Raw genomic sequence first — 13,424 nt, 5'->3', positions numbered from 1 at the left:
AGCTTCATCCTTGTGCTCAATATAGCGTCCTATATTGCTTTTCCTACGAAGCACTACACCACCACCACTTTCTCATCTCTTGCAGTCAACACAGCTGCATAATTGATTAAAAAAAAAACCAGGTACAACTTCTGCAATTTACTGATACAAATCATTGAAGCTTTTTAGTTTTTGGTACAAAGAATTGTAACAGGAGGAAATATGTCAACTCTCCTTTTATGAAATATTAACTGTGTGATAATTGACTAGGTCTTGCTCAGAAAGCACAGAAAAGGTATCAAACTGGATTTCACCTTGCACTGTAAGTGTTTAGCTTTGATTCTGTGCAAATATCATATTTTCATAAAATGATATCTAAAGAGCACACACACCAAATAAAATTCTTGTTTGCCTCTTGAACATGTAACTAAATGTTTCTTCAAATGATAATGTTGCCAAATAAACACTTTACGGTTGCTAGCAAAGACTATCAAAGACCATATGAATACATATGATGTCCTTTAGGAGGTTCCATGACATTTCCTCATGTGACAATTGCTCCCACAAAATGACTGCACACTATGCCAAACATAAATTCTACCCACAAACATAACTCTAACCCTTATCCTAACCTCACATCAAACTAAACCTAAAACCCTTTCACAATCCTAACCCTAACCCTAAGTCTTTGGAGAAGATAAGAACAGAGCAATTGTTGCAGGAGCAAAAGTTGTATCACCCCTTTAAGAATATTATTCATTTGCATTTGTGAAAACATTCAGTATTCTTCAGTGTAGCCCCAGGTGAAAATAAACCAAACCATTGATTGCTTCCAAAGCAATTCTCAGTTCTAAGCAACTGTACATCATCAGCACTCAAACGCTAGCAAGCCTACAAGAGCAGGGCCTCTCATGACCTTGCAACCTTTCAAGTTTCCAAATATTTCCTAGCAAGAAAGTGTGAGGTTATGAATAATTATATGCCATGATTACAAATCAATTTGAATGTTGATGATTTTGAACTGGCTAGACATCTGTGCACCTCCTTTGATGAATTCAATTATCAAGCATATTCTAAATGGTTGTGACCATTAAGCAATATGTTATATATAATATATATATATATATATATATATATATATATATATATATATACATATATTCAGCTCATTTCTCTTATGTTCTCTCTCCCTCTATCTTGCTCTCTCTCACTTCTTTCTTACCTGAAGTTGACGCAACCGGTGCCTGCCGGAGGGGCTGTCCACGTAACGAGAACGGAAGACTTGGTGACGCGACCGCTGTGGGTTACGGCATGGCTGCAGGTGCGGGAGTACTGAGTGGTTCGTCTATCGGTGATCTGTCAACGATGATGACGGGTTGAATTGTTTTGCTTTTTGATAGCCATCTTTGTCTAAATCTAATACACCTGGCTATCTTATGATATTCACTATGTAGTTGAACAATTGTTCTGTTACTAGTACGATCTCTGGAAGATATGAAACTATTTCCCACTTCAACCATCAAGATTTCACGAAGAAAAGAGTGAAAGGTCTAGACTATTATTGGATGTTAAGAGGGCAATGGACGGACATTAACTTCTGCAAGAAAACAATTCAGATAACAGTCTGCATGTATTCCACTGTGCATTCACATACATGCTGATATGTGACCCTGCATCACAAAACCACCAAAAAGTTGCCTGACATGGATTTCTAGTTAAGGGCAGATTCTGAAAGAGCAGAACCTAAACTTAACAATGATGTATAACTTAGTACAAATGGACTCTCCCAACCTAAAAAAAAAATAATAGAAAGACTGTAAACATTCTAGAAAAGTGTTCACTGTGGGAAAAAAAAAGGCTTTGAAGTTTAGGGTCTATTGAAGTGCTGATATCAGCACATTGTGCTCTGTGCAATGAATGGGACAAAAGCTGGATGAAACTCGGTAGCAACCACAGTGAAGGTAATATCTGATTAAGCTTGAAATGCTTCCATTTTGGGGGCAGCTAATGCAGTGCTTACAAACACTTCAATTTTGTCTCAGTTCTTTGTTATTTGTGCAGTTTTCTTTTTTGGGGGGAGGGGGGAGATGACGGGTGGGAGTGGGGGAGTTGGTTTGACACAGATTTTTTTTTCTTTTTTTCTTTAACAATTACCACCATGCACGATCTCTATCAATATTTCATGCTTAAATGTTGAACGTAAGACCAAATGTGATTTATTGTCCATGCCACCCACATAATTTTGCACAAGGGCATTTCATCACTCCTATTTATACACTAGTTTTATCTGGGCTACAGTCGCATTTTGCCATCTCATCTAACATGCCGCGCTAATCCCTAATGGGCTCAGTCTCTTAGCTGTAATGTGCACGAAGCCATTTCATTCCTACCCAAGTCCATAAAAAAATTACTGTACCAGTACTGTAAGCTAGACTATTTATGCAGGAGAATGAACATCACATTCTCATAGACAAATTTATCGTGATATAATGGGATGATAGAGATTACTTAACACAGATTTACCAGAGGATAGTGTCAGGATATCTGAGCCAATCAGGCAATATCCAAAAAAACCTACAGAATGTGACACTTATTAGTAGATGGAGCAGAATGGGGAAGGGGATCCTACAAGTAATAGCATTCCTTTATGCAAGCTTCCCACATTTTCATAGCATGCTGTCCTGCAGAACAGTACTGGAAGCAGAGCTGCCTGATTATATTCCTTAATCAAACTTGCCTTGTGGCCTTGTTTATGTTTGGGTGAAGAATGCAATGGAACATGGCTGACCTTTTATAAGATATTGTGCTACTATTCCTTTTCCAAAAATCCATTCCATTTTGCGAATATCATACTACAAGCCCCAAAGAAGCATTAAGATGTTCTGATATTTACAGTGTGCTTATCACTTAATATTGATACTAAAGTTTGAAATATTCATCTTTATCAACTCACCCCAAGATCTCCGGCTGCTTCACTGGGGGCATCTTCCCTGCTGGCCACCAGGAAAAAATCTTTGAAGGACACCGGTGGTGTGCTCTGGAGGTAGACTGAAAGTAAGGATACCGAAGACAGTTTTATTTCTTACAGTGGCGTGATTACACAACCGGCAATTTTTTCTTTGCCATAACCTGTCTTCCTAGTACATAATTGCATGGTATTGAGTGCACAAACAGCCATTACTAGGAATTCTCCATACCTTTCAGACTACAAAAGATAGGTTGTCATAACTTTTGTAATTAATTACTTGTCACAATTGAAATATTGCCATGAATTTGATGTGTCGGCTGTTGTCTTGCTTATAAATAGTAATCAGAAAATCAATGCAAAATTGCAATTAGCAAACATGCACTCACGCTAAAAGAAGAATCTCTTTTGAGGAAATCATCACAAATGTCACAATAACAGCAAAAAGCGAAACTGCCGAGGGCAACAGACACACGGGAAAAACAGGTTCCGTGGGAAGGATATGGAATAATTCTACAGTTCTGCCACAACGGATTGATATCTTAATGGATGACTGAATGATATTGCAGAAACCTTAATGTAAGAATCACTATAAGCAGCAAGATGTTCTATTACATCTTCTCGACTAATCAAGTGTACATCAAGTTTTCCTGGAAAGCACGCAGTCTCTGCGAAAGATCGCTCCAGTCACACAACTTCCTGAGAGAGACTGCAAAATTCAATGAGTCGTCGTCTCCTACCGAGCATGGGGTGCATCCTCACGCAGTAATTGCAGGAATAAAAAGCTTGTGGATTGTTTACGCAACCCCACTGCTGCTTTCATCAGGCTTCTGACGGCGATCAGACACACAAGGTCATGAATGGCCTTGGGGACTGCACCGTTTGCCGACAAGGAGTAATCATTCTGCTCAATCTTTGGTGGGTAAGAAATGGCCGCGTCCAGAGAAGGCCAGTAAACAGGACAACGGGCAACATTTGGCTGATTATTTCCCTCCGGACAAATCAGACTGTCAACAAAATCCTGAAGAAGAAGATATGAGCTTCCAGACATCCTTGCATCTGCCATGATATAGGACTCACATACATGGACAATCATTGAAAGTTACGTGGTACTAATCAACGTACTACACAGAGCCTTACAAAGAGCTTATCGAGAATAGTTAGAAATGACGCCAGAAATTTAGAACAAATCCAATTTTGTATCAGTAAATTGTGTAATATTCCACATTTATCCCTGTCTTGACATAATCTACCCTACTATGTTCTACCCATGCTTAGTTGTATATTTACTTGTGAACATATTTTCCATGGTTTTCAATTGACAACTGTAGTGTCCAAAATGTGTCGGTCATGGAACAAGCTTTGCTAAAGCTTTCAATCTTGTTCTGAATAATTTATAAAATAAGTTGAAACATAATTTTTATTTGGTGAGTGATTTGTCATAGAAATACACTGATTCCACAAAAGGGAACAATTATTCATTATTTCACCATCTGTTACAAAACATAATCATGTAAATATATACACATATGCAAATGTTTGAAATTTTGAAAGAGGCATTGGCACTTTTATTTAGATGAATGTGATTTGTTTTCTACTATATACCTACTCATCAGTGGTAAAAAGGCAGAAAGGTGGTTTATTGACCTTGTGTAGTCAATATACCTTGCTGTGTCACAACTGGGGTGCATGTCAAGTTTTCCTACTAGTAATGACGTACCAAAAGATAGACTTTTTCACTGACCAAATTGTTGTGTAATCTATAACCATCATTTTGCTGTAGATGGTGAATGAAATCCGCATTACTCTTTCCAGAAGTGGCTATCAAATTATGATAAATCAGATAATGCATACACAAATCTGAATATTTCTTATTTCCAAGGTGAAGAAAAGACATGGTTTCAATCTAAGAGGAGAGAAATAGAAATTGTCTCACCAGCGGTACTCTTTAGGGGTGTGGGAATGCAAAAAACAAAACATAAACAAAAACAAAACAAAACAAATCACAAAAAAAAAACAGGCCATGGTTCTTATCCATGCCTCCCAGGGCAGTAACTAATTGTGCATAACATAACAGCAAATTGTCAGATCACCTTTACGACTGCACTCTACTATCCAAACTAGATTTTGTATGAACTATGCCATGCTCACAATGAGTTTCCTCACAAAAAGGGTCTGATAGCCCAGTGCCATTAAAGGATGTGGTTTAGCCACAAGACAAAAACAATAAATCACAAATTACCCTGCTGTCTCCAGGGATGAGACAAATCCCTACAGATTTGACACACCGTTTAAATCTCATGAAAAATGGGTTTAGCCATGAAACTTCAGTTCATTTTTACCTTTTTTCCCCTCAAAGTCACAAATCAGACAGCCACCTAAAATTCATATCATCTCTCAGCATAACCCCTCCATTTTGTTATGAGTGTGTCGATTGCCTATTCATGACTACTTCTATGATTTCATGTTGTTCTCAAGCACTCACGCACATGGCAGGGATGGTACATGATTTACAGATTCTGGAAATCAGAAACAAAAAGTCCTAAGAATGTTCCATATGTTTTATTCCATTTGTGGTTGTTGATGTCAATATTGCTTGCAACAAGTTTCTGAAATGAAGGTTAGATTCAAATACAGTTATGTTATAACATGATACTGTAGGAACAAAGCTACATTGAGATGTGTCTTATTTGCATTTTGGTGTTAGCACTGGTCTTTTGCAGGGATCCATCCTTATAATTTTCACAGCGTTGTACCTATTTTCACACCTTTGTCAAGTGAAACACGATGACTACCACATTTTGTCTAATGACAGGATTTGAACTTGGAACCCTCTATTCAAATGTATAGAGCCTTTTCCACTGGATCACCATGTTTCTGAATCTTCTGATTCCTCTTTACATCAGAAGACTGTCATGAATTGAATTTGCTGGTTTAACTCCCACCACAAAGAAGAGTTGACTTCCGTGAATACTTTGACTACCTTGAACAAGCAGGCCACAATATCAGGAAGTTGCACAGGAAGAATCGAGTGTTCTCTAGCTGCTTGCTGTGCCTCGCTCCACAAATCATCAGCAGGGAGGAATGAATTGATTGACTCGGCTGGAAAAACAGACCTGGATGTTTGGGGTTAAAACTGCAAATCCTTGGCACGCTGCCAACAGTAGCACGGCAATGATAAAAGATGTGAAATCATTCTTTAATTTCAACGATGAACTCTGTAAGTTAGGAAATGAGAATGTCATCAGACTGTCTCGATTTCACAACTTTGTTGTTGAAACAGATGTATGTGTGTGATACTGGATTGTTCCATTTTCATGCAGGTTGGATACATGAGAAACAAGAAAAATCCTGTTTGTCTAGCCAGGAAATATTTTTTATTTTTTAATGGTTATCAAAAGTGTCTAAACCCTTTCTTTCTTTCTACAGGGAAATGTGAGTAGTTTCAAGTTATGTATGCCACTCATTTTGCTGCCATACGACAAAACACAACATGGTCACCATTTAGATTGACTTGTGAAAAGAAACAGTATCTTCAGTACAGGACTTCAACTTTGCAATATATGCAGTACAAAGTGAAGTTAGATTCCAAAGAAAAAATCATGCTTTGTGATTTGGCAATCAATCAGGGTCAAGTGGCATAACCTTGGAAATTTATATTCACCCTTGATTCTGCAACTGGCAATCCATAGTTTTGAACCATGACATAATCGGACAGCACTCTAGAAATCTCCTGCAAGAGTTGAGGGACTCCTATACGTCAGATTTCCAACATAACGGCTACGTCACGATTCATGTTTGGCATGGCCTCTTTTTACCCATCAGTGCTAGATGACAACTTGAAGAGGAAATATTTCAGGAGAAATGGTTTCCCCCGAGATGCAGAATCAATCAATTTTTCTGTCAACTTTTATTTCATCGTACGATGTGAGCTGGGAGAGCCGAAAAACTTCCCGACTAACCGTCAGCATTCTTGGGGGATGATGTGCAGGCATGCTCCACGATTCGAAAATTGGATCTGCCGCTGCTCCCAATTTGAAGGAGTTGGCCGGGCAATGGGGAAAGTGGAAGCAAGTGGCCGCTTCTTTTTCTTTGGGGTGGTATATTTTTGTGGTGATGGGAAAGAGCTAGGGGAAATAGCAGCCCAGATGAAGGGAAGGAGTGGTGCAGGATTTGTTTTGATGAACTGGCGGGAGTTGCGCTGGTTAAAGGTTATGAGGCTGCACATCAAGGGCACGAGTCGTGGAGGCAGGAAGGATCTGCTTTGATGAACTGGCAGAGTTTTATTGTCTCTGAGTTATGAGGCTGTAAATTAAGAGTACCAGAGAGTTGAATGTGTTTACATCTTACAAAGAGAAGCAACATGACCTGTACCTCTGATAGAAGCAGAGTGGGGGTTTCACACCAGCAAAAGAACTTATTTGCTATCACGTTTCTGAGACAAACTTTTAAGCGAGTCAAGGTTGTTGTTGTTTTTTTTCTTTTTCCTTTTTTTTTAAGTGTACACTTACACAAATTTTGCCTGCTGCCGAAAAAAACACCTTTGAATTCATAATGACAACACTTTTTTGTTTGGAAATATTGTTTGGACCTTATACCACATTGCAACAACTTCATCAGTGGGAAAAAAAAATCCACCGAGCTCTTCTATTACTCTTTTAACATTTCCTCCCACGTACCCCCTTACCTCTTCCTCATCATCTTTCATTCATACTTTTTGACCTTCTTAGATATTGCTATGTGAGGCAAGGCAACATCTCAGCTCTGTGAACCCATGGGCACAACCCCTAGGCCCTGAGAGAAAATATTTAGATCTGGGGCCCGTTGCATAAAAGTTACAATTATGGTAACTTTGCCATCCAATGGTAACTTCCATGGAGTTCTTGATTTTGATTGGCTGTTGAGCACTGTTGCCATGGTAGCTACCATTGGATGGCCAAGTTACCATAATTGTAACTTTTATGCAACGGGCCCCAGAATAATAAACAGTCCATGTCTACCAACTCTCATGCAGTTGCTATCAGCATGTGTTCTTACTCTATAGTCCCAGTAAAAACAAGACTTTGATATTGCTCTTTTATTTGTTTCTTTTATTTGAGGAATATTGTCTGAACGAGCCTTGCCTTTTTCTATTTTTCGGGTCACTTCATTTTCATAAAATCGATCAAAGTAGAGTCACTCTGCAATTCCTACGCAGCTTATGTTGTTTCTGTGGATAAGAGTATGTACAGTTCTTGCTACATATGTACAATTTTGTTCTTCTGCAGTGTCTTGAGTGTTTTTGAAAATGTGAAAACAAGTGAAGATATTACAATATTGAGGATGGGAGGATCCAGGTGTCGAAGTTCTACCTGCCACTACCATATCACTCTTGTTACCACCACTACCACTTCCACCACACCCACCACCACCAGTAACACCCCCTTCTTTGTCTATGCCCCACAACTCACACATTGCCCCTCTTCATTTATCTATCCTTTGAGATATACTGTATGCATATAAACCATATATTTCCTGGGGATTTTTTGGTCATGAATTTCACAAGTCAGGTTTCCTTCACAAATTTAACAACACATGGAAATATTAGTTACTCTGATCCTGACATGAATGTAATGTGCATGCATACATTTCTCCAGTCATTATGGTACTCCACTATCAGGAATTTAACCATTCACAAAACTGTCGGGAAGCCCTAATTCGGGAATAATCAGACTCGCTAAATACATGGCGTATACAGCATTCCTCCTTCCCACCAACATACAAATTTTGCATCTAGAAATCAGGAAACAAGAATCCAATACATCATCATCCAGCCTTCTCTAACCTACCCCACCCCACCCCAATCCCTCATGGTTCTGTACTTGTCCCCATCTGCAGGAGCTCAGCATCGAGCGTGTTGTGTGGCAAGTAAGACGTCCCATATCATTTCCTACGGAGGCCCATCAATCAATCTCGTGTCGGCTTTGGGCAAACAACTCCGCTAGACACACCGTGAGGTTTATTTCCTGCGAATTGGTGCAAAGCCCCCCTCCCTCCCTCCCCCCCCCCCCCCCCTCCCCCCATAGTGGGTATGGCGGCAGAGGCGTTTTCTCCCTGATCAGAAGAGCAGCGAGGGACACCATAAATGAAGTTGCTCCACAAATTGAAAGGGCTCAACAGCCCAAGGGTGAGACTGGGGTATCCCCACCCTCCCCTCCTAAGTTAAAGTATCACATGAGGCATTCACCTTTGCAGGACAAATTTTCTACTCCTTAAATCCAGCAAAATTTTCATTTTCAAGCATCGCCATCTTTCAATCACGTCATCAATCTGTTATAGCTTTCCACAAAGTCACAAATGATATATTTAGGGAGGTTGGGGGAAGGGGAAGCAATGTACGTGCCCATGGGGAAAATATCTTTTTGTAATGCATAAGGATTCCACATATGATATTGCCAGAATAAATGTGTTTCAATATGGGGTGTGTATGTCTAGAATGGGTTCCAAATTGCTGCAAAATCATACTCCTATGGAAACCAAAGGCAAAAATATTCTCCTGGGTTCCTATAAAGTTTATTCTCTTATGGGGGCATCCTTTATGACAATCAAATTTGTCAAGGTTTCTGAGAATGCCAAATCAGAAAGTTCCTACAAACAGCATCACAGAGAGCGGACGTCCACTTTTATACACCCTTTGTACATTTATCAAGGTTGTCATGTCGCACCATTAGATACACATATGTACTATAAAAAGAACACTCTACCAATATGGATCGAGTGGATAGCTTCCACTACCAGAGAAAACTGAAGTTGTTTGCTTATATCAAGTACAGACATGTAAGTACATGCCATCAAAGCAAGGAGAGCATTCTCTGATAAAAATCATCTCAGTTTCTGATCATAATCTGAAGAATATCTGTTTTAGGCATGCAAAATATATGATTATGAGCTAACAGAAGAGAAATATGGTTTAGTACCTGAATTCAGCTGTGAAGGATATCTGTTTTATAGGCATGCAAAATAAATTTGATCATGAGCTAACAGAAGAGAAATATGGTTTAGTACCTGAATTCAGCTGTGAAGGATATCTGTTTTATAGGCATGCAAAATAAATTTGATCATGAGCTAACAGAAGAGAAATATGGATTAGCACCTGAAAGTAATTTCTGTTAAATCTATCTGTTCATCGACTCTCCTCACAACATTCCTGAATGGGAACCCTTTACAATGACTTGAATGTTCCTGTGTCTCTAATCTCAGAGTTCAGATGTAGCGTGTGAATATCAGTAAGAAGTGGGAGAAGACATGGAAAAATGAAAAGTGTTTGTGAGAGTGTGTGAGGAGTGCAATTCAGATTAATATCACACGAGTGATGCTCAATATCATTTACACCTGGTTTATCTTTGCAGCATCACTACCTAAAGGATATGCAGGCTATTTTTTGAGGGAAATTCCTTCCTGACATTGTTTCGTGAGCCTTTTAGAATGAGAAAAATCAGAGATGTAAATCAGTGAAAATTTTTGGGAAAATCGGACATACTAAAAAAGTTATCGGTCATAAAAGTTTGGAGAGTAAGACAAAATGGCAACTCTGTGATGTCCCTGTAGGTGTTTGAGGAGCTCTCTATTTGTCTAGGACACCAATTTCACAAATTTTAACCCATTGAGGACGAGTCCTGAGTATACTCGGGCAGGGGTCATGGGAAATATGTGTTGTAGCAAAATCAGTCCATCCTAAATGGGTCAATTTTTCTCAAATATTTTTGCCCAGACAGAACTCATCTGCTTATCTATGGAGGACACGCAAAAATGTATTACTCTAACTATAATATACCACCCAAGAACTGGTCTGAAGAATTCCATTTTTCTCAGAATAAAATGAAAATTGATGAATTTTTGTGTACAAAGCAAATAAAGAGGTGCTCAACACCCAGTTCACACAGAGTTGCCAATTTTTCTTATTCTCTATGCCTTTTACTACTCATAACTTTTTTACACGTGCACTTTTTTTCCCACAATTTCACTGATCTACTTCTCTGATTTTTCTGTTTTCATTCAAAGCAACATATAACATCAGGATGGAATTCCCTTTAACCCACTCCTGTGAAGATTCTAAGATCTCCATAGACTTTGTGCAAAATGAACCTGGTTTCTCCATGCTTGTTCCCCTAGGGCAATGAGTTAAAGCTATTTGAAGTCTACAGAATTCTGCCCTTCTTCTTTTCACTCTATAAATCAAGTTACACTTTTCCATTACCAAACTGGAAAAACATAAGCTGTATCACTGGTATCAATCGCTCATCAAGTTTTGCAGCAGTAGCGCACAATCCATCTTTACCATTGTCATTAGCTTGCTCGAGTTACAGACGGCCGTGTGCTTCAGTGGTGCATGGAGTATAGAGAGGTAAGATTATCTTGTTTGAGCAAGAGCCGGATAACAGCGAGCCCCCAAGCAACCAGTGGGTTGCTACAAACTCTTCATCGTCAGGCTCCAGAAGAAAAAAAAGGAGGGGAAAAAAAGAGGAAAATGATACAGGAGTTTTTGAAATGCGTGGCATATCGCCGTGCGTAATTGAACCCAATCGGGCACTTTATCGGGGAGACATCAAAGCAGTCGGGAGAGTTATCATCCGCTGGGGCACGACGCTCCGCATCCAAACCTGACAAAGATGCGGAGATGCGTTCCCTCCTCCAGACGACTCTACAATCTGATAGTCCTCGCTGACAACTTTAATTTGGGAAATCAAGCTTTCCGCGTACCAGTTCTAAAAAAAAAAAAAGTTGGGCACTTTCAAATGGACACAAGGGAACCGGGAAATGCTGAACAAATTTTTGTAAATCATCCCATTTAGCATCCTATTTCTTTGTTGGCATTTGTTCTATGTTATGTCTGAGGGTGTGGGCGTCTAAGTGGGTGTGGGTATCGATATTCTGAAACATGTTTGAAGATTTCTAAGACTTAAACCATTACACAACATCATCCTATTAAAGTCCCATCGTAAATGAATTAATGCTCTACATCATCAGACATGCTTCAGGGAATTTCTCTTATTTTGTCGAATTCTATTCAATTCTCTAAAGGCATGCTGTTTGGGAATTTCTTGGAACTCGAGAGCATCAGTTACTTTGTGAAAGAAATAAGATATGTTAGAGTCCAGGCAGTCCTTACTCTGAGGAAGACTGATTAAGTTTAATGCAGATGCATTCTTCTTGTAACAGCAATCTACATGGACAAAACAATCCATGCACATGGCTCCTGCCTTTATTCTCATATATTTTTTCCCCATTGAAATAACCCCATTGAAAAGAACCAACATGGAAAAAACAACAACTACATGGTAAGTTCTTGTATATCACTAAGGCTATTCAAAACAAATAAGAAATCTATTTCTACCTCCCATAACTGAACCAGAAATTCAGAAGTCAACAAACATGAGAACCAAGTGTATTCCATGATGCAAATTTCTATTCTCCTTTAGACAGGAACATTTAAGCAGACTAAAAAGAATCATATCCAAAGTATAAACTATATGTAAGTTATACACACACAAACATATGTGTGTATGCCTTCTCAATCAGTATCCAGGCTATTTACAAAACTGTAACAGGCCATTTGTTTCTGACGCATTCACTTCCAGTAAAATAGAAAACTTGTTTTTCAGATTTTTAAGGTTTTGCCTCGTTTTGTTTTGTTTTTGTTTTTGTTTTTTGCCTTCACATCATATCTTTCGAGGAGAAAAATATCTATGAAGATAACAGACTCCTCAGAAATCGGATAAAATTTAATCTTGCAGGCGGTGAGACAGAGAGTTCTTAATTCAGTTCTGTCTGGGCTGGGAAACTTACAATTTTCTTGAGTGAGTCAAATAACTGCCTCAGGCAAATCATCTTGGTGGGATGCCACCTTAAGCTCTTCTAAAACCCAATTTTCTCCAGCATTAAATTGCTGGCAATAAGTACTGGCACTGATCCTGTTCAATATTCAATGATACTGACGCAGATTATGGCAAGAAGTAAATTTCCCATCAACTAAGATGCCGTTGCAGTAAACAACCCTCAGTGGGAGTGCTATGGAGAAACCATGCATAGGCGGCCCTCTGACGAAGGACTCAGTAACCACTATTCAATTAGCACTGGCTGTCACTTGCTTTTGGAAAGTTGGTATCAGCCCAGTCTTTCTTTTGTGGGGGAGGCTTGGGGGGTCAGAAGTCTTAAAGGGATGGTACAGTTCTAGTTGAGGTGGGGTTTGAGGTGTTTGGTTTTTTTTTTTTAATGACAATTTTTAGAGATAATGAGAAGCCTCCCATGATATATGAAAGATCATATAATTCTAACAGTAATTCAAAGTTATTTGATGAAAATTGGCTTTGAAATGGCTAAGATATCCAAAACAAAGCAATCCCTAATAAAAGGTGGGACCCATCTTTTATTATGATCGCTTTGTTTTACTTTGTTTTTGGATATCTCAGCCATTTCAAAACCGATTTTCATCAAATAAACT

General features: G+C 38.9%; 1 protein-coding gene across 1 annotated transcript in view; it reads right to left on the bottom strand.

Moving 5' to 3' along the window:
• LOC139736918 (spondin-1-like) overlaps positions 1-13,424 on the bottom strand; it is an 86,527-nt gene that overhangs the window by 36,971 nt on the left and 36,132 nt on the right. The window contains exons 2-3 of the mRNA XM_071647591.1: positions 2,933-3,027; positions 1,202-1,335 (exon numbers count right to left, since the gene is read on the bottom strand). Coding sequence (XP_071503692.1) covers positions 1,202-1,335; positions 2,933-3,027 — 229 coding nt within the window. The remainder of the gene's footprint in view (positions 1-1,201; positions 1,336-2,932; positions 3,028-13,424) is intronic.

The sequence above is a fragment of the Diadema antillarum genome, unplaced genomic scaffold (genome assembly GCF_040938485.1).
Source record: "Diadema antillarum isolate AM-2024a unplaced genomic scaffold, OU_Dant_1.0 seq00000674_RagTag, whole genome shotgun sequence".
Classification (NCBI taxonomy): domain Eukaryota; kingdom Metazoa; phylum Echinodermata; class Echinoidea; order Diadematoida; family Diadematidae; genus Diadema; species Diadema antillarum.
The sequence above is the reverse complement of the archived record's forward strand: the minus strand, read 5'-3'. Positions and strand labels throughout refer to the sequence as shown.